This window comes from Halichoerus grypus, chromosome 5 (genome assembly GCF_964656455.1).
Source record: "Halichoerus grypus chromosome 5, mHalGry1.hap1.1, whole genome shotgun sequence".
NCBI classification, from domain to species: Eukaryota; Metazoa; Chordata; class Mammalia; order Carnivora; family Phocidae; genus Halichoerus; species Halichoerus grypus.
The window spans coordinates 165786001-165810345 of record NC_135716.1 but is presented as its reverse complement, the minus strand read 5'-3'; the positions used below and the strand labels follow the sequence as shown (position 1 = coordinate 165810345).

At 49.5% G+C, this 24345-nt stretch overlaps 1 protein-coding gene across 5 annotated transcripts in view; it reads right to left on the bottom strand.

The window, feature by feature from the left end:
* Window positions 1-1855: 1855 nt before the first annotated feature.
* The window catches only part of MECR (mitochondrial trans-2-enoyl-CoA reductase), a 29407-nt gene continuing 6917 nt past the window's right edge, over window positions 1856-24345 (bottom strand). The window contains exons 1-10 of one of the 5 annotated variants that reach the window (XM_078073521.1): window positions 24041-24168; window positions 18710-18807; window positions 18122-18253; window positions 11352-11495; window positions 8609-8711; window positions 7430-7532; window positions 6374-6447; window positions 3797-3857; window positions 3570-3642; window positions 1856-2226 (exon numbers count right to left, since the gene is read on the bottom strand). In XM_078073521.1, coding sequence (XP_077929647.1) covers window positions 2066-2226; window positions 3570-3642; window positions 3797-3857; window positions 6374-6447; window positions 7430-7532; window positions 8609-8711; window positions 11352-11495; window positions 18122-18253; window positions 18710-18755 — 897 coding nt within the window. In that variant the 5' untranslated portion in view covers window positions 18756-18807; window positions 24041-24168 and the 3' untranslated portion in view covers window positions 1856-2065. The other 4 variants (XM_036115416.2, XM_078073519.1, XM_036115417.2 and 1 more) reach the window with 4 other exon arrangements.

Sequence of the window (24345 nt, the reverse complement as noted above, 5' to 3'; positions counted from 1 at the left end):
TAATCATCCTTTAAAGCACAGCCCAAATGTCATCTCCAGACCCCTAGAGCTACTGTTCTCAGGACATTTTGCACATCCCTCCATGGGGTCTCTAACCATGGTGTTATGAACCTTCCTCCTTCCAGTCTGCCTCCTCTGAGTCTGTACCAGGGGCTGCTCCCTCCCCATGGCTGCAGGCTCATCACTCCCCCTAAGCCCGACATTGTGGACTCCCCCAAAGAATCTAAACTTAACTGTTCACTCCTGTAGCCTTCGGGCAGCCTCTCCCACCCTCTCAGGCTTTTTTCACTCGCCCATGTTGACCATCTGTACAAGTCAGCCGTCCCACTAACCTCAAGGATAGAGGACAGGGGACAGGAGGGACCTGGGCACGTTGGGGCTGATCCTGAGCCTAGGTGCAAAAGGTAGCAACTCTTATCCAGAAGACACCTGCAGACCTTCCCCAACCCTGGGCTGAAGCTAAGTCCTTTTCTCCAGAGGACACAGAAGATGCTCCCAAAGGCAAGAGCATTATGCTGGGGGCCTGCGTACATGTTTTCGTGCAGCTAAGCCTGAGTGCACTCTGGCCTTCTGAGCCAGTTTTCCCACATCACTCTGCTGCTGAAAATCCCTCTGTGCCTCCCTCTGTGCCTCCCCCGCTCTGAAGGGTAAGTGCTGACTTCTCGAATCTTCTTGCTCTGACCTCTGCTCACAGCTCCCACCTCAGTCCTCACACTCTCCCGTCTCAGGCGGCAGAGCCAGGCTCCCAGCCCTCCAAATTCTCACATGTGCTGTTGGGTTTTGCTTGGTACATGCTTTCCTGCTTGGCCTTCAAGATTTGCTGTGGATGACACCTCCTCCATGAAGCCTTCCTTCAAACCCTCAGGCAGAACTGCTATGTCCCCATGGCCCTCTGAACACCTGAGTCAGTGGCCTCATTAGTATACTGGGAAGGTCTGTCCCCTGCTCTGGGCTGAGGAACTAGAGGGCCAGGCCCCACTCCCCCACCACCAGCATCCCTAGCCTTAGGCACATATTAGGTATCCAGTAAATACATTCCAAAGTCTCTAGCTTTTTGCTCTGGGTGAGTAGCTCATTAGGCAAACACCAAAAAGTCACATAATGTCAAACTCTTTTTGTCTGAATAAAACTATTCATTTTCAGAGCCCACTTTCAAGCTTCATGTCAGGAAGGTTCCCCTGACCACAGGCCTAGGACAAGCCCCTGATCAGTGATGGCCTCATAGCACTTCCACGAATCACCATGGCAGTTGTTTTGGGACTCTTAGCTTAATGCTGGGTTTCCCAACCCAGGCACTATAGACATTCTGGGCTGGGTAATTCTATGTTGAGGAAGGCTGTTCTGTGCACCACAGGATGTTTGAGCAGCATCACTGACCTCTACCCACTAGATGCCAATAGCACCCTCTCACTTACGACGAAAAATGTCTCCAGACACTGTCAAACATCCCCTGGGGGTAAAATGACTTCAGGCTGAGAAGCACTGGTGTAACAACCATCTCCCCAGTTAGAACAGGCATTCCATAGGGTGGTCCAGCCAGCTGAGACCCCATTTCCTTGGCTCCTCAGCCTGGCATTCACTCTCCCATGTAGCTGATCCTCCTTCTGCCCCAGACTGAGCCACATACTACACAGAATGAGTCAAACGTTCCTTTTTGCTCCCCTGTGGAGAGCCCGAGGCTGGAGACTGCATCCTACTGGCTTTGTACCTGCCAGCGCCTACCCTTGCTTTGTTTCAGGGTCGTCAGGAAATCATCACTGGGGGACAAGTAGAGGACGGGCAAGGGGTCTTCTTAGTGCTGGGGAATGGCAGGTGCACAATGAGGGTCCTTCTTGCCAGGGATGACTTCTATGGGTTTGTATGTATGTGTTTTTAGGAAGTTCACTTTATTAGATACCCTGGGGCTGGCCCTGGGGAAAGCCTTAGCTGGCTTCACGACCCTCCCAGTCGGAAGTGACAGTGAGGAGAGGGCAGCCTGGGGAAGGCTGAGAGGGCCCTGACAGAGGCGCCAGAAACCAGTCCTGCCGATCCATCTCCCTCCCACCTCGCTCCAGCTCCTCCGCGATTAGCACATGGTGAGAATCTGCTTTGAAGACACGAAGGGCTGCACTGAGGCTTCCAAGGCACGCTGGTAGTCCTGCAGTGGGACCTCGGAGCAGGCGGGGGCTGTGAGCTGGCCCCGGCTGATGAGACCACACAGCGTGACGATCAGCTCCTTGAACTGGGCTGTGGGAAGTTGAGGAAGTCAGACAGAGGCACAGCGGCAAGGCATGGCAAGACAGACCACGGGCCACCCCCAGTGGCAGGAGCTGACGCTAAACTCTAGGAAAGCCTCGAGAGCCCAGGCTTGACCAGGGATAGGGAGGCTGTGGGGGCGGCCTGGTCCCTGGTGGGGTAGGACAGAGGAGCGTGGGGGAGTGGCCCCAGGACTGAGGGGCAGGCAGAGTGGTGGCTAAGAGGGCTCAGACCCACAGAACCTGACTGGGGTGTAACCGAGAGTCCTGAACGGTGGGAGCGGCAGGAGTACTTTGAGGCAGGGCAGCTAGAAGAGGCACAGGGAGGGGGTGGCTGTGCCTGGCATGCCCGCTGATGTGGAACTGATGAGCTTTGCTCAGGGAAAGAGCTCAGGACTCCCTTAGAACCCCACAAGTTGAGGTCCCCAGCATCCCCTCCCAGGGCCTGTCCCCCTCTATGGTCCAGGAAGATGAGAAGTGGTTTTTCATAGACATCAATTCATGCAACATTCAAATCTAATATGTCCCCTGTTTAGAACGCTTCGGTGGCTCTTTCCTTGCCTTTAAGATAGAGTCTGAGCTCCTTAAGAAGGGTTGTAAAGCCTTTCATAATCTGGTCACAACCTATCTGTCTAGGTCCCCACTCTCTATGATGGGCTTTTGCACAGGCTACTTTTCCGGCCTGAAACACGCCACTGATGCCACCACTTTCCTCCCCTTCACTTGAATGACTCCATGTGCTTCTTCAGTCTCAGCGTGGGGCGTGGGGGTCACACTCTGGGCAGCCAGTCCTCCAGGAGGGGAAGGATGGTGTACTGGCTCAGGTTCTGGAGTCAAAGAGACGAGTTTACATTGTGGCTGCATCACTCCCTACGTGGGGAGACTGGGCAAGCTACCTAACCGCTCTGAACCTCAGTTTCCTCCTCAATCAAAGGCTAACAATATCTAGACAACTATGATATTTAAACTGAGACAGAAGTTAAGTAACTTGTCCAGGTCCCATGGCTAGGCTGGGTAAACCTATCCCCAGTGATGGTGGGAGCAGGATTTGAACCCAGGCAGGCTGGCTCCAGAGTTTGTTCTCTGTACCTGGCTGTCTTCCATGGCAGTCTTCCCCAGGGGCAGCCTTGCTCACTGCTGCCACCCCCAGGACCAGCTCCCTCGAGCCCAGTACCTATTTGCTGACTGCAACTGTGGCTAGAGGCTATTTTCCTTTAACCTGTCATGGGCACTGGGGAGCCCATCACCCCTCCAGGCCTCAGGATGGCGGGTCACTTCTGCAGTAGGCACTGCCCTCTCGTGTGACCCTTGGCAATGGGGCCATCATCCACTCACCTGGACTGTGGTCCTTCTTCCACTGGGACAACCAAAAGCCTCGAAGTTTGAGATCCTTAAAAATGAGCTGGCTCTGTGGACACAAGAAGGATGAACTGGGGCTCTGAGGGCAAGCATTTCAGGCGCTGCTTGAGGTACAGATTCCATCCAGGGACAAGGGCACCTGTGGGTCTGGACAACTATGGTGTCCAGGCCTGTGTCCATGCCTGCCTCCCCCACCAGCTTACCACAGAGGCTATGACGGGCTGCTTGGCCATTCCCCCGTAGGTCACCATGGTTCCCCCAGGCCTGAAGAGTCCAGAGAGAACAGAGTGGGTGCAGGCAGACACAGAGCCCTTCTCAAACCTGCCAGAACACTTCTATTCCAACCCTGGTCCCTGAATCTTGCTCTTAGAAACCTTGGGAAGGTTTCCAAAACTGCAGACTCCGAGGTCCGACCCAGACCTAAGGAATCAGGAAGCAAGGATCTCTATTCAAGCCAACTGACAAACACCCCTGCCAGATGACGTGGATGTTGAGCCAGAGTTGGGAACTCACTGATCTAACCACCCAGTCGGGCTTGGATGAAGTGTTGCAAAGAAGCGTGCTCTGCTGAGAAAAGCCCAAGCCCCGCGAGGTTAGTCCTGGCTACCCTCCACTCTTAGATGTGTGGCCTTAGGCAGTGCAGACGTTGGTGCAGACCTCTGCTCTTCACCTGTCCACGCTTACTCGAAGGAGCAGCGAGATGAGGTGGCTATACACATAAGGAATGGTATGGCTGGGGTAGAGGACAGTGGGCGACTGCCCTCTCACTGCAGGAGGGGTCTGGCCAGGCCCTGCCATCTGACACCCACACCCACCCCAGCAGTTAAACAGGAGAGGCTCGAATAGTTTTTTAAAAATGAATAAGCTAGGACTTCCCATGCTCAACTTAACCTGTGTTCCCCTCCCCACTCCCTGGCTCTTTTAGGAGTTTGCTGATCAAGGATGATGGCAGGTGAGTGGGGGGTGCTTTGTGAACTACAGAATGGAAGAAGCTGTGGTGTGAGGCAGGTGATTCTTTGTCTGGGAGGTGGTGGGTAGTTTGGTCTTAAGCTCCCTTCAGCTGACACCTGTTCCAGAAAGTAGCTCCTGGGGGGATCAAGCCCCCCCCCCCCCCCGTACTACACTTGTTCTAATCAGAATGGCTAACGTTCACTAGGCGTTTTCTGGGTGCCGGGCACAGATCTGAGCATTTCCAGGTGCCCTGGCTTGGTGAAGCCTCCCCATAACCCCAGGGGAGCACTTCTATCACTCTGGCTTTACAATGAGAAAACTGAAGGCCACCTCTCACCTGTGTAGCGATTTCTGCATCACCTCAGTGTCCTCGGACTAACCTTCTGACTAATCTGTACGAGGAGACTGAGGCCTGGAGCATTCTTCCTGTATTGTCTAACTTCCCACGGGCCCACAGATAGTAAGTAGCACAGCTGGGACTTGGCACCTCCAGGGCCTCCTCCTACAGTGACTGCTGTGGGGATGGCAGGCTGCCCCGCGGCCCCCTGGACTCAGGCGGAGGGGGTGTGCTCAGGACTCCCAGTAACGGGGTTAAGCCTGGCTCTCCCACTTCCCAGACCTTGGGGTGAGGTAATTACCCTTTCAGGCCTTGGGTAAATGGGGATGGGAACAGTATCCCTGGCCCGGGTGGTCGTGGGGGATGAGTCAAGCACTCTGCACATCTGGTGCACAGGTAAATGCCCAGTGATGGCTATCACAGCTCTTTGACCACATGACCCATCTTCCCATCTAGCCTGTGAATTCTAGAGAGTTCCCTCAGTGTCTCAGCCATCTCTGTACCCCGTAGCTAGCGAGTGCTAGCAAGTATGTGTCAACTAATGTTGTTGAGGGGATTCCTGCTTTAGTTGGAAAGTATCCTTTCAGGCGCCCCTCAGCTCAAGAAATTCATGTTAACAGAGAAAACAAGGGGAGGACATGCACTGTTAATATTGTCAACAATGCTTATCCCCCTTGGTTGTGGGATGATAGGTAATTTTGTGCTTAATTTTTCCTTTGTACTTTTTTTTTTAAGATTTTATTTTTTAAGTAATCACACCCCACGTGGGGCTTGAACTTACAACCCTGAGGTCAAGAGTTGCATGCTCCACCAACTGAGCCAGTCAGGCGCCCCATCCTTTGCACCTGTACGTGCTTTCAAAATGTTTTGTAAGAGCATAATTTTACCTCTAAACTTAGAATCTATTTTTAAAAACTAGTAAGAGGGGCGCCTGGGTGGCTCAGTCGTTAAGTGTCTGCCTTTGGCTCAGGTCATGATCCCAGGGTTCTGGGATCGAGCCCCACGTCTGGCTCCTTGCTCCGCGGGAAGCCTGCTTCTCCCTCTCCCACTCCCCCTGCTTGTGTTCCCTCTCTCGCTGTGTCTCTCTGTCAAATAAATAAATAAAATCTTAAAAATAAATAAATAAATAAATAAATAAATAAATAAAAACTAGTAAGAAATTTAAAAGCTAACAAGCTAGGACTAAGGGACTTCTTAAGATGCCCCCTCGGTTATGAATCCTTAAATATTCTCCTCTCACAGAAAGCTCTCCTTCCGGGGTCCCTTGGAGAAACGAAGCGGACGGTTCTCTGGGTCATCTGTAGAGGAGGAGGTTGGGAAAGGAAGTGCCGGGATAACTAGGACAGGACTGTGGTCCCGGTTTCCTGCTCAGGGTTATGCTGACTTGGCCTTGGCTCGCACTGGCCACTGGGACTTGGTCACTTGACAGTCCTCCCAGCTACAGGCCTGGAGAGCTCTGGCCAACTGGGCCTGCAGGGCTGGAGGGACTTACGCTAAGTGTCGCAGCAGCTCTATGGAGCTTTTCCCGCCAACACAGTTGAGGGCGAGCCGCGGCGGGGGCATGTCCTGGAAAATAAGGAACCTGCAGTGAGGGAGCTGCCACTGCACACGGGGGGCGGGGGGCGGGGCGGAAGCTTGCTACAAACAGTGCCCCCCTGGCCCAAGCGCTGTGTCAGAGGGAGGGGGTGAAGAAAATGGGATGTTCGTGCCTTCAAACTCGGCCCAAGGAGGACCTTTGCTTTATCAACTTAATCCTGTTATCTGTTTTGGAATTTTGTTCAAAACTTGTCTCTGGGAAAGAACAGATGGTGGGCGTCTATGTTCCTTTTTGAAGGACTTCAGGTCCCGAGTACACCTCTTCTCTGCACTTACAACTCAGCTCACGTTGGAGGTGTTGATCTCCTGCTTCAGAAACGTTCTTAAGAGGCATGTGTTCTCAAAAGAGTGTGTGTGTTTGGTCACTCCAGGGTTCAGAGGAAGGAGGCTGAGATGTGGTCTGGTCACCTACTGGGTGTGCTGGGGGTGGAGGTTCTGGAAGGTTAAGAGGCTGTGAGTTCACAGAGCCCTGACTCCACCATTTGTAACTGTCTGCCCTTGGTGAAATCCTTTATCTGTTTTGAGTCTTGGTTTTCTCACCTGGAAAAGAGATAGCACCTACTTTGTAGAATTTTGTGGGGATTAATCAGATACAATATAAGGAGGGTGCTTCAGAAATACTTTCTCTTCTCTCCCTGTGCCTCAGGTTCCCTAGGTCCTCTCCCAGCTCGGAGATTCACATTGGCTGTGAAGGCTGAGGTGACGCACTACAAATATTCAAACCTACACATCATCCAGGGTTTTTTGAACTTTGTCTCTCTTGCCTCCCTCACAGCACCTGGGCCCTTAATGCATGCTGTCCCCTAGCTGAGGGAATGGGCTTTATTCTTCCACAAAGAGACAAAAAGAGGATTTGGAGAGGAGCTGGGCCAGTCCCAGCCTTTCTAGCAGGTCAGCTTTCTTCAGGGAGATGAGCATGGAATGAAGACACAATGCCCCTCATCCTAGGTACCTTAAAGAAGTTTTTCATCTCATGCTTTCTTAGCTCCTCTTCTGTGAGAACATGCTCAGCCCCTAGACTCTTCAGTCTGTCAGTCAGCTTCTGGAGGTCAGGTCTGGAAACCAAACACAATCCATGGCCCTTGGTCACACCTACTGGCTTTCTCTACCATAGGCTCGTAAGACCCCTCCGCCACAGCTGTGAGAACACGAGTATCTCTTTGTGGGAAGCTGGGATTGAGTGTAAGCCAGGCCTTATGTAGGGGCTGGCTACCTGATTTCATCACACTCCCAACACCTCCAGGCCTTGGTTCCCTCAGTGGTATTATGGGGTGATTTCTACAGCCCTTGCCAGTTCAAAGGTGCGAGAAACCATCTGGCCCAGGGAGAAGACATTTCACGTCCTGACTTTGTCTACCAAAACAACAAGCTTCATTTCCTCCCCTCCACGCTTTTCAAGGGGCTCTTCAGGGTGTTGTGCAAACACACTCCAGCCCATGAATGGCTCTGGGCCTCTTTGGCCAAGGCAAACAGTAATTTTTGTTAACACAACTGAAGGGACAGGGAAGGGAAGTAAACGTCAGTTCTCCTCCAAAGACTGGACTTCCCTGACAGATGTAGCCACATTCATTGACAGTGAGGCTTAAGGCACCTGGATGGTATGGTGGAAAGAGCACGAGCCCGGGAGTTAAGTCTGTTACCGACTTGCTGTGTCTTCCTTTCTCTGGAACTTGTTTCCTCACTGTAAAACAGAGATGCCAAGCCTACCCCATCTCCTTCACATCCCTAGTTAGAGCCGTTCAAAGTGCCACACAGACGCTAAGGTAGAAAGGGCCCTGGGTTCGACGTTCACAGTAGGAATAACACAGCTTCAGGCATTCCCAAATATGAACTGGGGCTTTGAGATCATGGGTTATCACAAGAGTCTCAAAAACTCTCAAAAAGTCTTCAGCAAGGGCGGGCCCACCGCCTTCCTGCTCTCCCTTTACATTTGGGATGTCGCTCATCCTACAGCCAGAGGCCGCCTGGGCCTCCTTTCGGGCAGCTAACGGTCAGTGGTGTGCGTCCGCCGCGGAGGAGGACTGCTTATGCACGGGCGCCCTCTGGTGGAGATGGGGGCGCCTGCAGGGATGCCGGGGGCGTGGGGGGAAGGCCCAGGTCGCGAGCACTGGGATCAGGTCTCCCCACACACCTGTCTCGGACCACATTGACGGTCCTCAGGCCCAGGGCCGCGGCGATCTGGATGACTGCTTGCCCCACTCCACTGTTGGACGCATTCTGGATGACACAGTCTCCTGTGAGGCCAGGAAGAAATCCAAGTTAAGCCCTAGAGACCTGTAACAGGTCAAGCGCTCCCTGCCTGGGATCCTATTATAGAGCAAGAGAGGAGAGTCCTCAGGCTCAAAATGACCCAGGACCTGGCTGCTGAGCCTTCTCAGACCTGTAACTTACTCTTCTCCCAATGCCCCCCAAAATTCCACAACACCCATGGTGCCTCCCAGGACTTGGCAACTCAGAGTCCACACTGTACGTAATTTAGACCCCACTGTGTAAATGATTTTATATCGTTCATTATTCTCCTGATTTTTATGTCCTCAAATCTCTGCTTAGGTTATTTCCATGGTTTGCAATGTTTCCCTTTCTCTCTTCCTTCGTTTTGAAATCCCACATACCCTTTGAAGCACGGCTCAGGCATGGCTTCCTTCCCATCTTCCCTGTGTGTGTTTCCCCAGTGCTCTGCAGGTGGTGTGCCCAATCTTACACTTGGTTGTGGATAGGTCCATTTCTAGCAAGAGCCTGAAGCCTGGAGCTTCCTGAGGGCACGGCCATGCTTTATTTCCCCTTTGTGCTGCTTAGTACAGGCACACTGCCTTGAAATGGGTTTATAGCTGTGCTGGAGAAACTCGCAGCCCCAGAAACCGGGTCCTACAGGTAGTCTGTGGTCAAAGCCCAGGCCTGGCTTTGGAAGCTGCCAATGGGGGAGGCAGCGTGGCATGCTGGGGAAAACATGGACTCTGAAATGAGATGGACCTGGTGTGAGTCCCAGCTTTCTCACTGACTGTAACAGACCGTAACATGGGACAGGTCATGACCTCAGTTTTCTCCCCATGAGACAGGAGTCCTGGGAGTACCAATCAGGATGCTCCTCATTATTCAGATGCCATTGTGTCCAGGAAGGTGCTCTGTTATCCAGAAATGTGATCTGAAATGCAGGGATCTGGGGCTACAGACAGGGGAGTTCCTGGAAGAAGAATGCCCATTCTCTGTAGCCAGGAGTCAGCACATAGATTGTCACCCATTAGTGGGTTATGAAATCAACCTAGTGGGTTGCAAGCAGCATTTTTAAAAATTAAAATTCCAGAAAATAGAATTAAAAAGAACATAGTGCACCACATATAGTTAGGGTAAATACTGCTCCATGAAACTTTGGTTTCCATTACATATATACTCACATGTATATGTACTGGATTACAATGTAAACCATAATTCTCACTATGACTCAGTATGACAATTTAGAGTAACACTGATCTAGCCCAGGCCACACCTTCCCGGAGGCAGGCAAGTGGAGATGCACCATGGGCACCTGAGGTGGGGCGGTGTCAGAATGCCCTCATGTCCAGCTGCGGCCCAAAGCAGAGGTGGCCTGAGGGGATGAGATGCAGGTAATTACAATGCCTCCTGCACCAAGACTTGGGCAAAGGTCCCTGGTCACCTGCTGGCTTTTTCCACCAAAGGCTCCCAGGACCGCTCTGGCACAGCTGTGAGGAACTGCATTTCTCTTTGCGGGAAGCTGGGACTGGTTTTTAGCCTCGAGCAGTAGTGGCTACCTAGGCTTATCGTGCTCCAACATCTCTGCTTCAGTTTCAACATCCGCATGGCAGAGCTAGACTAGGCGATTTCTCTAGCCCCTGGACATGCATAGTGTGCAGGGTGACCCTCCCAACAATGGGGATGAGCCCAGCCTCCTGTCAATGGAAGGTTAATTGTAAGGTGGGTTCCATGAGGGTCTTGAGAGGCCCCCTCCCAGCAAGACTGAGCCCTGCTCACCCACAGTAGTAACCAGCCTTCCCTGGCTTTTCTTCCTTCCGTCTCGCTCTCCCCATCCCCTCACTCCTGCTTCCTGGGATCACCTCCCCTGCGAACTGTCCACCCTCAGTCCTTATCTCAGGCTCTGCTTTCAGGGAACCCCGAATAGAACACCTGGCTTTGTCATTTCCTTGCTGAGTGATCTCATGTAAGCAATTTCCTTCTCTGGACCTCAGTTTCCTCATTTCTGAACAGGAAGAATAATAAAGTAGTGCAGGGTTACTGCACGGTGTGCCAGGCACTGTGCTGAGTGTCGTGCTGCAGTGTCTCCATTAACCCTCACAATCCCTTACTCTCCACCTCATGGGTGATGCATCTGATGATCTGAGAGATCAGTTCACAGTGAGAGGTGAAGCTGGGGTTCAGACCCAGGTTTCCTGCCTGAGGCCTCAGCTCTCCACCAATGATACCAACCTCACTGCACTGCTCTGAAGGTTTAATGCATGTACAGGCACTTATGTGAACTGGAAAGTGTCATATGAATGCTGAGTGGAATTACTAAGTTCAGCATTTTACTGAAAACACAGGCACTCTGTCTATCTTGTCTGGCTTTGTATCCCAGAGCTTAGCACAGCTCCATGTTTCTGCTGAACGACAGAATTCCATCCCAAGCTCTAGGGAATGCGATCCTTCAGCGGTTATCCAGAGTGTTCTCCTCATGAGGTTTCAGCATGTTTTCTAGGAACCAAGCTAACAAAGCAAAAGCAACCACCACACACTCACCCAGGTTCGGGGCCTGTCTTCCTCTCAGCCCCTTACTGGTAAGTTCCCATGGTCTCGGGGTCAGGACTTGGGTCCCAACCCAGTGAGGAGATCCCGGCTTGCTCCCAGCACCTGTGGGCTCCTACCTGGCTGCAGCTGCTCAAAGTCCATCAACATCCTGTAGGCCGTGCAGGGATTGACACTCAGGGTGGCAGCACTCTGAAGAGGGAGGTCACTCGGAATGCTGATCAGTGCTTCCTCACTGAACACAGCCTCGGTCTGCCAGGTTCCTGAGTCAGGGGATGAGTCCAGGCTAGTGAGACAGGATCCCTTTCCGCACTTGGCCCCACATCACCCTCCTCAGTAAACGGGCGCCTAAGACGTCAGCCTTCAAGTACCACTTAGAGAAAAAAGAAGATCTTGAAGTCCTTTTGAATCTCTGTGAATCTTCATGATAGTTATATAAGGTAGATTTTGTTATTCCCACATTAGTTACCATTAGACGTAGCTCATGTCGCCCAGCAGGTGGCTAAGGATCTGAAACTACTGGGCTCTGAGTAACATCATGACATGGGCAAGGGAAGCTGCGAAAGCCCCCATTTTCCTGCTCAGTCCTCCTTTTCCTCATCGAGGGCAGGTTGACTTAGGTAGTATTATGGAAAAAAGCATGAAAGTAGAAGTCAAAGGCCTAGGTTTGGGACCTGGTTTTGCTGGTCTGCTAGTTGAGCAGATTCCTAAGTCACTGAGTTTTGGTTACCCTAATATGTAAATGACGCTGGCAAGAAGAGCCTGACTGGCCTCCTCTAAGAGCTGCTGCACAAATCAAATGAAAGAAGGGAAATGACAAACTCCTGTAAACTGGAGAGAAATGATCATTAACCTCCAGCCCACATTTCAGTTGCAGACAAAAGAATCGTAAAACATCAGTGTTGAGAAGGCCCTTAGGGCATTGAGTTTAACCTCCTCATTCAACAGGGCGGGAAACCAAGAAAGTGACTTGCCCTAAGTCTCCTGGCCAATCTGGGCTACCCCTTCCATCTGCAGATACCGTGCACCTACTGTGAGCCAGGTGCTTGAACAGCACAGATGCGTTCCAGCCTTTCATGGAGTTTTATTCCAGTGGAGAACACATAAAAACCAGACAAGCAGATACAGTAACTACAAATTATAGAGGCAGAAAGTAACACTGAGGAGAATTATTTGAGATGGGGGTCAGGGACAGCTTTTCTGGGGAGGTGCAGGCCAAGATTTAAAGGACACAGATACCAGCCACTCAAAGAGTACATCCAGAACATTCTAGCGAGAGGAAAAAGCATACGCAGAGGCTCTGAGGCAGGACAGACAGAAGAAGGACCTGGGAGGATAGACACTGCAGGGCAGAGAGTGATGGGAAGACAGGCTTGGGCCATGGCTGAAGTGGCTTGGGCTAGAGGAATGTCACCCAGACTTTCACAATCCTGACCTGGAGTAACCATGAGTTATGGTGTCACTCAGTACATTCGCATATATAAATACGTACACATACATATAACAGAAACCAAAGTTTCATGGAACAATATTTACCCTACTATGTATGTGATGCGTGATTCTATTCTGATTTTAGTAAAAAAAAAAAAAAAAAATGCTGTTTGCAACCCCCTAGATCGATTTTGCTAATGGGTTACAACCTGCCATCTGACAGGTGCTCACCCATGCAGGCGGGATCCTGTATAAAGCAGAGGTGAGGAGGACACAGATTCAAGCCTTGGCTCTACCACATACGCACTAGGTCAATCGAGAAACTATCTGGAGCCTTGCTGGCTCAGTGTCTGGTGGCTGTGGGTCTCAGGGGTCTTGGCCTGTGCCTCCAAAGCTCCAGAGTGTGCTGGGATTCAAACCGTACCCTGGCACCACATGGTCAGGTACGGAGAGGAGGCGACAGCCTAGGCAACTAGTAATTGTGCTGTAGGAGGGGAGAGACAATGTGGGCTTCAGGGACCAGGTAGTAGAGACAGGAGGTAGGAACACACTTTATTAAGGGCTATGTCAGTTCCAGAGTAGATCTGTGGCGGAGAAGACAAGACATTGGAAAACTGAAGGGTTCCTTTGGAATCTAGGAGGTACCTGGGCATTCTCTGGGCTCCACCCAGCCTGGTTTTCAAATCTTCATTGCCATCTTCATAATCATGGCCCCCATTCACCTTAGCCAACATGTACCGTATCTACTCTGCGCCAGACACTTACTGTAGGGCCTTCTATGCATGAAATCAGGGGTGTTTTCTAATTCCCCTTGATGGCGCCACAACGGAAATCCAGCCTTTGACATGAATTTCTGGGGCTTGGCAGTCCCTAATCCTCTTCTCAAGAGAACCTGGGTGGGATGGGGGTAGCGCCCAAGGTCAGCCCCAAGGGCTTTCAGGGTATTAAAGTAGAAACCCTTAGACCCTAGAGTGGGGGACCTGTTTTAAAATCCCGGCTCTGCCATTCATGATTTGTGTGGCTTAGAATTATCACTGCACCTTTTTTGACACTCATGTCATAGTGTGAAGATTAAACACAATGACATTTGTACAGATGATCACTGTGCCTAGTACACAGTAGATGTGGAATGTCCCTTGGTTTCCTTTACTGATCCTAAGTCCTATGTCCTAGTTCTCAGGACTCCCGTTCCTCACTCCTGTGCAACTGGCCCTTAACCATCTCTACCACCCAATGCAGGGGTCGGCAAACTATGCCATGGGCCAAACCTGGTTCACCACCTGTTTTTGTAAACCAAGTTTTATCGAAACATAGTCATGCCCACTTCTTATGTATTGTCCATGGCTGTTTAGGATGGCAGAGCTGAGTAGAGGCAGTGTGGCCTGCAAACCCAAAAATATTTACAATTGGCCCTTTAAAATAAAGTTTGCTGACCCTGATCTCACGCGTATGGAAATTTAACTTGTCAAAATTCTTGTGTGTCTTCCCTCAGTTGAGCTGTACGAGTGAGTTGGGATATGCCAGGCAATGACTGTTAGCTGCACTGTAGAGATCAGGACACTGAGGCTCAAAGTAGCTGTGGCTTCAACAAGATCACCCACGGGGGTGGAACGAGATTCCCAGGCTGATGCTCTTGCTCCCACCCCGTGCTGCCTCGGGAGGGTTTTGAGCGTTTCCGATGAGAAAGTCAGTCCGCACATTCTCTGGCCTGGTCTCCCTGGGGACTGGCTGCGTGTGGGGAAACGCTGGCTATGGGCACAGCTCAGCACCATGAAGGATGATCAAGGTCTGGCCAGCTGAGGACTGCTCTGTTTAATGACTGTCACTCTTACTAACCTGCAGCCTTCACCAGAAGAACCACGTCTGTTCGCTGCCGTGTGCCAGAGCTCCACACACGGCAGGGGCTCACAAAATGCTTGCCGACTAAATGGAGTTGATGACAGTCCCAGACATTATAAAATCCTCATGTTCTTTGACTGGCATGCACCTGGTGGGAAAGACTGACTTTTGTCCAGGGAGAAATCCCCGTTCTGGCTGACACCCACCTCCTCCACCTGTGTGATTACCTGCAGCCCTGGCAGATGCCCCTCATTCTTCTCTCCAAATCTAGTGACCGACTTCTGTTCCTTTAGCTCCTAACTCCATCCTGTCTTCTCAGGCCCTATGGCACTGCCTTGCTCAGACCCTTCTCATGTGAAGCCTGAACTGTTTAGCCACCTCCTTATTGGCTTCCTGCCTCCAACCTCTTCCTTTCCAGAGCATTCTCTGCACTGCCCAAGTCTGGTCCACTCATGCTTCTGAACTCTTCCTCGGGCTCTCTCTGACCCTAGATGTGTGCCCTCCATGACTGGGCCCCCGCCTACCTCTACAGCCTCATCTGGTGTCTCCCTCAGGCCAGCCGGGACCCAGCCACACCCCTGCAGTTCTGACCATGCCATGCCTTTTCCCACAGCCGCACCTTTGCACACGCTGCACTCCCTGCCTGGAAGCCCTTCCTCACCTAGCCCACGGGGTGCTGAGTTCAAGCACCACTTCTTTGGGAAGCCTCTTCTCATGCTTCCCAAGAGAGGGGACTCTTGCCTTTGTGTCCACCCTCTCTTTACAGCGCTTACTAGATTGTATTGTGCTAAGTGTTGTTTTTCTGTTCCTGGGTTCTCCATCCCCAGCCAAGAACACTTTGAGGGCAGAGACCATGTCTGACGGGCTGGCGCAAAGCACCAGTCCCTCCTGATACAGTGAATCCTGCAGCTTTCTGCTCAGATGGCTGGACGTTTTCACTGCCAGGTGGGGCTGCAGGAGAGAGTGGAGCCATTCTTGGCAACCTTTCTTTTCTTTTGGACGGGGAAGGGCAGAGGGAGAGAGAGAGAGAATCCCAAGCAGGCTCCATTCCCAGCGCAAAGCCCAACACAGGGCTTGATCTCACCACCCCAAGATCATGACCTGAGCTGAAATCAAGAGTTGGATGCTTAACCGACTGAGCCACCCAGGCGTCCTTCTTGGCAGCTTTTCTGATCTCAGAGACTTCTGTTACTGTTTTTTCCTGCCTGGTACCTTTCTTTTACTGTTCCTTCCTAACCTCTGAGGCTGTCAACCACAAAGCCCCATCCTCTGAACCGCAGGGGTGGGCAAGAGACTCAGCTGGGGCAATTGGAGTGGCCCAACCCCACACCCCTGGTGGTTTTAGGCCATAAGCATCTTTGCCACAAGCATTTTTGTCATATAATTCATTAGCCATAAGGCAATTTTGCCATAAAAAGTTAAAAAAATAACTGGTTGACAGTTTGGTTTGACAGTTTGTTGGTTTCATCTACTGGTTGACAGTTTGGTTTCATTTCTCCATTGACACATCCCTTCCATTTTATACTGTATAAACCTTAGCCCTCATAATGGTCTATACAGTAGCACAGAGTTTTGAGCCCACATTTCCCAGAGAACTTAGGAATGTCTATCAACAGAAATGTGACAATATGCCAAAACCAGACAACAGTGCAAAAGGCTTTCACAACATAATACAAAGGCGTTACAAACGTGCATCCTAGTATCTGGAAACTGATACTTCTCTTAAGTGAGGAAGAAATTTTAGCAAAAAAAAAAAAGCATGATACCGATTCAGGAGACGAATCAACAAGCAAAAGCATCCTATGATACTAGGAATAAAAGACTTTGAAGACAAGCGCTTAGGTACCTTTTGTGGATCACGAAATAAAATCAGTATTTGTGCAGTATTGCTATGGATCTACACAACACATTTTGAATGTATTCCAACATTTTGTATTTTGCAATAAAGTCTTTTTAATTTTGTTACTCATTTTTCATGTTTCATGATGTCCTTTTTAATGAACGTCCTGCTTTTATTTTTCACGATTTTATCTTTTACAGCAAAGTTGCCTTATGGCCAATTAGTTATGCCACGAAAATGCTTGCAGTAAAGATGCTTGTGGTGACAGTGCTGGAAATGACGGGGCTCATGGATGAGCAAAGACCCAGGCAGGGTCAGTCAGAGTCCTGCTACCAGATGGATATGGCTGTGCTGGGCAGACTGTGTTCATTTGTTTGTTCTTAGGATGACGCAAACCTCAGGATGCTGGTGGCCATCTATGAAAGGTCAGTTTGAATCTCACCTCCACCACTTACTGGCTGGGTGACCTTGGGCAAGTTGCTTAATATTTTACATTTGTCTCGTATCTACCTCCTGTTGTGGGAATAACTGAGTTAATATATACAAAGTGCTTAGAACAGTGCCTGGTGCAAAGGGAGTAGACAATAAATATTTGTTGATGTTATTACATCACTATGTGGGAAGATTCCATCTGAGAGCTAGTGAGAACAAGAGAATGAGCTCTGATATCACTGGGTTCCTGGATCCAGCAGTGCCTGAAGCCTTGCATCTCTTGTACTTCCCAGTTCCAATTAACTTCAATTAACCCCAACCAATTAACTTCTTCTTCTTTTTTAACTTCTTTTTTTATAAACCAAGTTTGAATCAACTCTCTGTGATACCCCAAAGAATCCTAATACTGTAGTAAAGCGGGAAAAACAGTGGCGACAAGATTTTTGGTGGGCTTTCAGTTTGCTGTTTGAGTTTGAGCTTCAGTCCCTTAGACGTCCAAAGGGGTAGATACTATCTTCCCTGCTTCCCTCTTGTGGCTGCTGTCAGGATCCTTTGTATAATGTTTATGCCTCAAAAACTGAAGCCCTAAGGAACAAAACTCATCAATGACTTCTTACTAGATATCAAAGAAAACCCTAACTCCTTAGCTTGGCTTTTGCAGGGCTCCCCCATGTGGCCCCACTACCTTTGTAATCTTGTTCATCATTTAAGGAATCCTCTCCCATGTGCAAATCCTCTGCTGAGGCTACACTGGATTTCTCACCATTTCCCACACTTACCTGTGTCTTTGCTCATTTCGTTTCCTCCAAATGTAATGATTTCTGGCTCATCGCCATCTAACATAATCCATCCATCAAAGGTCCGTTCCAAAGAAGCCTCCTCCACAAAGCCCTCATCCTTCCTTAAGACTGTCTCTCTCTCTCACATTTGCATTCACACAGAGAGGAGCCAGAAGTGCCCTCTGCTTCCCGTGAACTTCTAACACACCCTTTATTGAGGTTACTAGTTTGGAGATTTCTTCAATTAGATTTTAACCTTCTGGAGGGCAGGGGCTGTCTTATTTGGGTTTCCCACTGTATCTTATAGCAGGGATTTAGGGATGTAGGGATTCACAGCTCTGATCAACACAGGCCCAAGAGATGAGAGAGTAGGTCCACCACCTCCAGAGCGGAAGAAACACAATTTCTGCTCTCCTGTTCCGCTCCCACTGCTACTGGTGGTGGGTGTATGAACTCAATAATAAACCCTGCATTGCTTAGTCACACTGAGCCAATGAGCAAACATTTCCAGTGCGAGTGAAATACAATCTGGAACAAAGACAGGCTGCAGACACCTGGAGAAACTCACCCAAACCGGCACTGGCTGGAATCACCCAGTCTCCTGGCTTCACCCCAGTCACACTGCCGCCCACTGCCACCACCTGTCCAACGCCTTCGTTCCCTCCAACAGCAGGCAGCTTGGGAAGGAAGCCATAATTTCCTAAGGGAGAAGAGCACAGAGGGTCACCCTGTGAAGTCTGGGCAGTGAAAGAGCATGAACTTTGGAGTCGGATCTAAGCGCGATCTGGGCTCTGCCTCTGATCTGCTGTGTAACTAACCAGACTCTCTGAGCCTTAGCTTCTTCATCCATAAAGGGGATAATATTTTTTAGCGTTCATGGTTATTATGGGGATTAGATAATGTATGAAATGAGCCCACCATATCGCAGGCACTCACAGTGGTTGGTTTACTCCCCACTGCAATCTTTCTAACTCTTGAAAAGCCTCACATTCCAGAGAAGGGAGGCCAGAGAGGACTGGTAGTCTGCAGATGGCTCATCTGGAGAGCAGCTGCTGCTAATCACAGGAATTTCACACCCACACCTGAGGAAGGATGAAAACGAGGTGGCGGCTAAGCAAAAAAGCCAATTAACATAAGCCACAGAAACCAAGGTTACCTTGGATCATATTTATGTCAGATGGATTGATAGGGGCCGCCAGCATCTTCACATGGACGTCTGATCCGCCCACAGCAGCTAGCTCCAGGTTCTTCAGTCTAAGCACAAAGCGAGAGAGAGATGTTAATGTCACCCAGGCTAGACAGGGCATCTTTTGCTCAAATCATCTCCCCAAAGTAGGTCAGGCAGCAACATTTTTGAGCTGCCATTGTGTGCCCAGGAATTAGGGTTGTTAGAAGAGAGAAAGGTGCTATAGGGAATTAGCACAGGCTATGGGTTAACAGTCTCATTAACTGCATGTGGAAAACCTCTAGTACCCTCGAAATCCCCTTGCCCACTCTAAGACAGAAGCTAGTAAACCTTCTGCTGGCCTGGATTCACCTTGTTTTTTCCAAAACTTGCTTATCACAATCACCTGGTGTGCTTACTAATGCAGATTCTCAGGGCCCAGCTCAGACCTACTGAACCAGAATCTCAAGATAAGGGGCAGCCCAAGCAGTTCTCATAGACCACCATAACTGGGACACCCTGGGCTAGCTTATTTGTTCTCTGCTTTTTAATTTTATTTACATATCTGTTAGTTGCAGAGCGGGTGAGGGAAATGGAAGATGTGCTACATAGTTCAGAAAGAATTCCGTGTGACTGTGATTCACCCCCTGGGGGGATGTCCCTTCTGGGTGAGAATCCTGGTCTGTCAGAAGGGATGCTGGATGGACCACTGAGTCTTAGGTGTGAAGCCCCACCACATGATGGCTGTGTCGCCATGGGCAAGTTTATTCCAACTCTAGGCCTGTTTCTCCCTTTGTAAAAAGGCGGGCGGTGGTGGTTGTTTGGACTTGCTCACTGCCAAGAGCTTCTCCCATTTCAGGTGGGACTTCTATGTGGTAAGGCTCTGGTCACAATGGGCCCTACACGATGGGACTAATGCCTTTATGCACCAGAACTTTGGTTAATGGGTTAAAGGGCTTTTGAGGGAGCCCCGGTGATAAGGGGTGTGTGTGTGTTTAATAAAAGGAGACCTTCCAAAAAGTACTGACTGGTATCCTAGACCAGCGGTCCTCGTGACTTTTTAATTACCAGAGAATCCTTTTCTTTCTTTCTCCACACCAAGACTTCACGTTTGCAGCGTTTCCCTCTGCCCAAATGTACTTGTTAAGTAATAACCCTCTTCATTTTTAGTTACCAAAAGCACATATAAGTGTGACACAGAGGTTCTTAGCATTAGGCCACAGTGTCAGTGAACTAAACTGATGTAATTCTATCCACTTCTGGCAGAAATCTGACCTTTTAATTATACCTGAGGCTCCATTTGGGGTAAAAATATGATTTTCAAGAAATGTCTTGTACTAATAGTGGTAACAATGGTGGCAGGTATTTATGAGGTATTTGTCATACATCAGGTCCTGGGCTAAGGGCTTTAAATATATGCTCTGATCTAAGCTGTAACTCTCTTGTGAGGAAAGTACTGATAATCCCATTCTGCCAAGTAGGAAATGGAGGCTCATCGAGATGATGAAACTTGCACAGGGTAAGAGAACTGGTCAGTGGCAGGGCTTCCCTGCTTTCAAAGTCGGCACTCTGATTTACCGTGCTCTGCATGAGCATCCTGAAGTTAGTCTGGGAATCCCCCTGATGGCCTCCAAGGACCCCTGGGGATCTCAGGGCCCCAGTCTGGGAATCCCTGTACTGGATCATGACCAAAGTGAGGGAGGCCATGCCTCACCGCGACTGAGAAACAGCTGCAAAAAACTGAGAAAGAAACACTGTACAGAAAATAGTTAACTCAGAAGGAGTTATGACCAAGCCAGAAAGAATAAAGGGCCCTTCTTGTTTAGGGAACTATTAAGGAATGTATGTATTTATACACAGCTGGAGGAGGGGAGTCCTTGTAATAACAATAATCATAATAACTACTGTTTGAGTGCTTACCACTGAGGCACTCTGAAGTGCTTTCCATGCCAGCTTTCTGCCATTATTCTGATTTTATGGCTGAGGAACAAAGGCACAAAAGAGGTAAATAACTTGTTGAAGGCCACGAGAAGTACTAAGTGGCTGATCTGATTTGAACCTGGTGGTCTGACGCCAGAGAAGCCAGCTGGTAAGGGGCTAAGTGGACCAAGCAGAGAGTGGCAAGCTGAGCACCAGCCTGGAGTGGTGTGCAGGTGTGATCCTTGCTGGACCTTCCTGGGGAGCTGGAGAGGGGTTCGCAGCTCCCCAATTTCCCCAGCAGGTGGGGCAGGGAGCCATCAGCCTGACCATGATGTCTCTCTCTGAACGCATGTGTAAGTCTGCAAGAAAATCCTGCCCAGAGCAAATGAACTGTAGACTAGTTGCCCCTTCCTATTATCTGTACTGCTTTTCTCTGACATTGTGACAAATAATCATACAAGCCGACACAGTCCACGCGCTCAAGCTACTTAAAGACATGCTCTTCCCTCAGCCCGGAGTTTCTTTTCCACAGCTTCTCCATGAAGCAAGAAATTCAATTCACCCTTTAAAATATCTTCTGACCCTCTTGGTCCTGAAAAAAATCACTTGCTCCATCTGCAGTGCTCTCGTTACTCAGAAGGGGTGACTATACCATTTAAGACCAACTTACGTTGAGTTTTTCACTCTTTAGTTTATGAAGTCTTTTCATACATTTCTTTCAATTGGTCACAACAGGTCTAAGTTCACATTCCTTTTCTAAAACTGCGGGTGAGATGTACGTCAGAACGTCAGAGTTCAGAACCACGTATTATCTATAACCCCCTGTGGGGGTTGGGGCAGCACTCTGTGATCAGACACATTATTTCTGCAGCAAAATGTATGAATATTCACACTAAGTGGGATGAATAATGACCACATAAAAACTTCACTGTAGATCAGGTTTTCCCTCCAAACGAGTTGTGAAACAAAAGAAATCAAAACAGAACTGTCAGTTTGTAGAACTTTCTGGACTTTGGAGTTGCAGATTCCAATTTGGATTTGGATCCAGGTCTTTCAGACTCAGTTCAGGGCTCTTTCTACCCAACCTCCAGTTTTATAGCCAGAATGTGCATGTGTACTGTCTCCTCACTTGGCTATGAGCTCCCGGAAGGCAGAGAACCCTTAGTCTGAACTCAGTGTTTAGCACAGTGCCTGGGACCAAAGCAGTGCTCAAGAACGCTTCCTAATGAAATTACCCAACTCTCCACCCTACTGAGAAAATGTGGCATAAAAGTGCCAGCCATTTTTAGGGAATCAGGGGAGAGGCTCGAGCCATAGGGATTTAGCTATTGAGGCTTATACTCGGCTCTTCCTGGTTCTGGGCTGTTTAGGAAAAGAACTCTAAAGGACGGGTACAAATAAAAATGGAGATTGTCTTTAAGAGAGTTTGGTCTAAGCAAAACCCATGGCTCTTTTCCTCACAGGAAAGTGCAGATCAGGTTTGCAGTAAATCACACTTTAAAAATCTAGATGACCATGGTCAAGATGGGAATATTAGTGGATCTCAGTTCACAGATGAAGGGAGAAGCATGGGTTTGAATCCTGCCTTGGTCATTTATCAATTAGATAAACCTCAAAATACTCTTCTGTGAAATGGGGAGAACACTAGAGTCCAGCTCACAGGATTAAATTAGTTAATGTAAATAAAGCATTTGCTAGAGTACCTGATACACAGTAGATGCTGAAGAGATGGTAGCTGTTATCAGTGGCAAAATAGCCAAGGAATCCTTTGGAACAATTAGCTGTCGATCCCTTTGAAAAGAATCACTGAATCACTGAAAGGAAGACAGTACCTTTTTGTAAAACTCAAGTAAATTTAACTCAACGAATATTTACTGACAGTCCTACTCAGTGTCAGGTACTCTCTTAAACCAAGGGGTTTAAAGAGAAAACAAATTTGCCCGGGGCTTGACGTGGTCACTGCAAGATGTGTGGCTCGAGGGAGAAAATGCAGGATTAGCAATTGGGCTTTGGAAGAATGGTACCTTAGTTGGGGCTTGAAGGATAGCAACTGGGTGGACTGAGGGAGGAAGACAGGCTTTCTTGCTAGAGAGAATGGCAAAGAATCTGACTTGGTAACTGGCCGGGCAGTAGGTGCAGTCTGGACAGGAGCCACGGGAATGGAGAGGTTTTTATAACCTGGAATCTCTTAAACAAGAAATGCCATTGATGTCACTTGGTGACCAACTCCATGTTGGGGGGAGGCTGTCTTTGATGGCTCCCGGGCTTCTGGGGTGGGCAACTGGATGTTGACAGAGGGAGGAAGGAAAGTGGTTTGGGGTGGGGAGGAAGGTGTTATATCTGGAGCTTGAAGCAGGCACCTTGCAGTATGGTATGGGGCAGAGGGCACTTCAGGCTAGACAGGGCTGTGAGCCAGCTGTGTGCAGCTGGAGTCCAGGCTGGCAGATCATCTCATTTTGGGTGATCTGGCTGAACAATTAAACAACTAATGTTGACAGTTTACTAAGCTCGAGGCATTGTTCTTAACATTTTATATACATGATGCTGTTTAGTGCTCAAAACACCTATCAGGAGGGTGTTATCACCCCAATTACAGATAGGAAACTGAAGCTCAGAAGTAACTTGCCTAAGGTAAGACTGTTAGTTAAGTGGCAAAACTTGATCTTAAGCTTGACTCTGAAGCTCAGACTGTTGAACACTAAGCTGGCCTCCTTTACACTGTTGGTGCAATTCCCATCCTGAGAGATGGTATTAGGTATTTCCCTGGGGTAAAATACAAAATGCTGCCTACTAATCGCCCTTCCTAAGATTCAGACTGTGCATCGGAGTCACAAAGGCTGGGAGAAGTCATGCGGGGAAAAAGCCCACGTGCCTCTGTGTAATCCAGAGCTTCCAGAGTTAACTCAGCTGGGAACACTATTTTCAAGGCACACCGAATACATGCCTGCCCCCAGACAGCAGTTCAAGAAGTGCCACACCGGGCTACGACCTGCTCCCAGTCCTCTTCTTTGTCCTCTGGGTAGCCTAGCTGCTCTGTGCTGGCTGAAATTCAAAGCAGTGGGAGGGAAGGAGAGCAGGGCAGGGACGAGGGTCTAGGAGACAGAGAGCTGAAGCTGCAAACACAGGTGGGCGAGGGCAGAGGCAGCCCTGACACATGCTGCTTGCCCGGCGGGAGGTGTGTTGGTCCAGCTGCATCTCACCAGGGAGACCAGCCCCAGCCTGCCCCGTGGAATGCCATTAACACCACAGACACTGCTGTTCCTGCACATAGTTCTAACGGCGTCGTCAAGGATACCATTCTGCCGAGACAGGAAGGAAAACGGGGGCCAAGTCTGAATTCCAGGAGTTGGACCTCTGGTGTAATGATAGCAATTTCTTCCTTTCTTTTTTTAAAAAACTCACCAAAGGAACTGGTGGCTGTGTTCTGGAGTGCAAATGAGGCACCCAAACACAGTCTGGCTAGATCTCAAGTCACTTCCCCGGGACTGTTCACGGCCTTCCCCTGTGAGGGTAATGGCGCCATGCAACTCGGAGGGATGCCACCGTCTTCACTCAACAGATCCCAGACTGGATAAGGTCACAATGGCTCCTTTGAGGCCAAGGCTGTACACCTGTGATGCCATATGAACTACAAGGGAGACAAAAGCGGGCAGAAGAAAGAGCCTTTTGAGATGGGGGAAAAAGAGGCCAGTACTCTGGGGACTGGC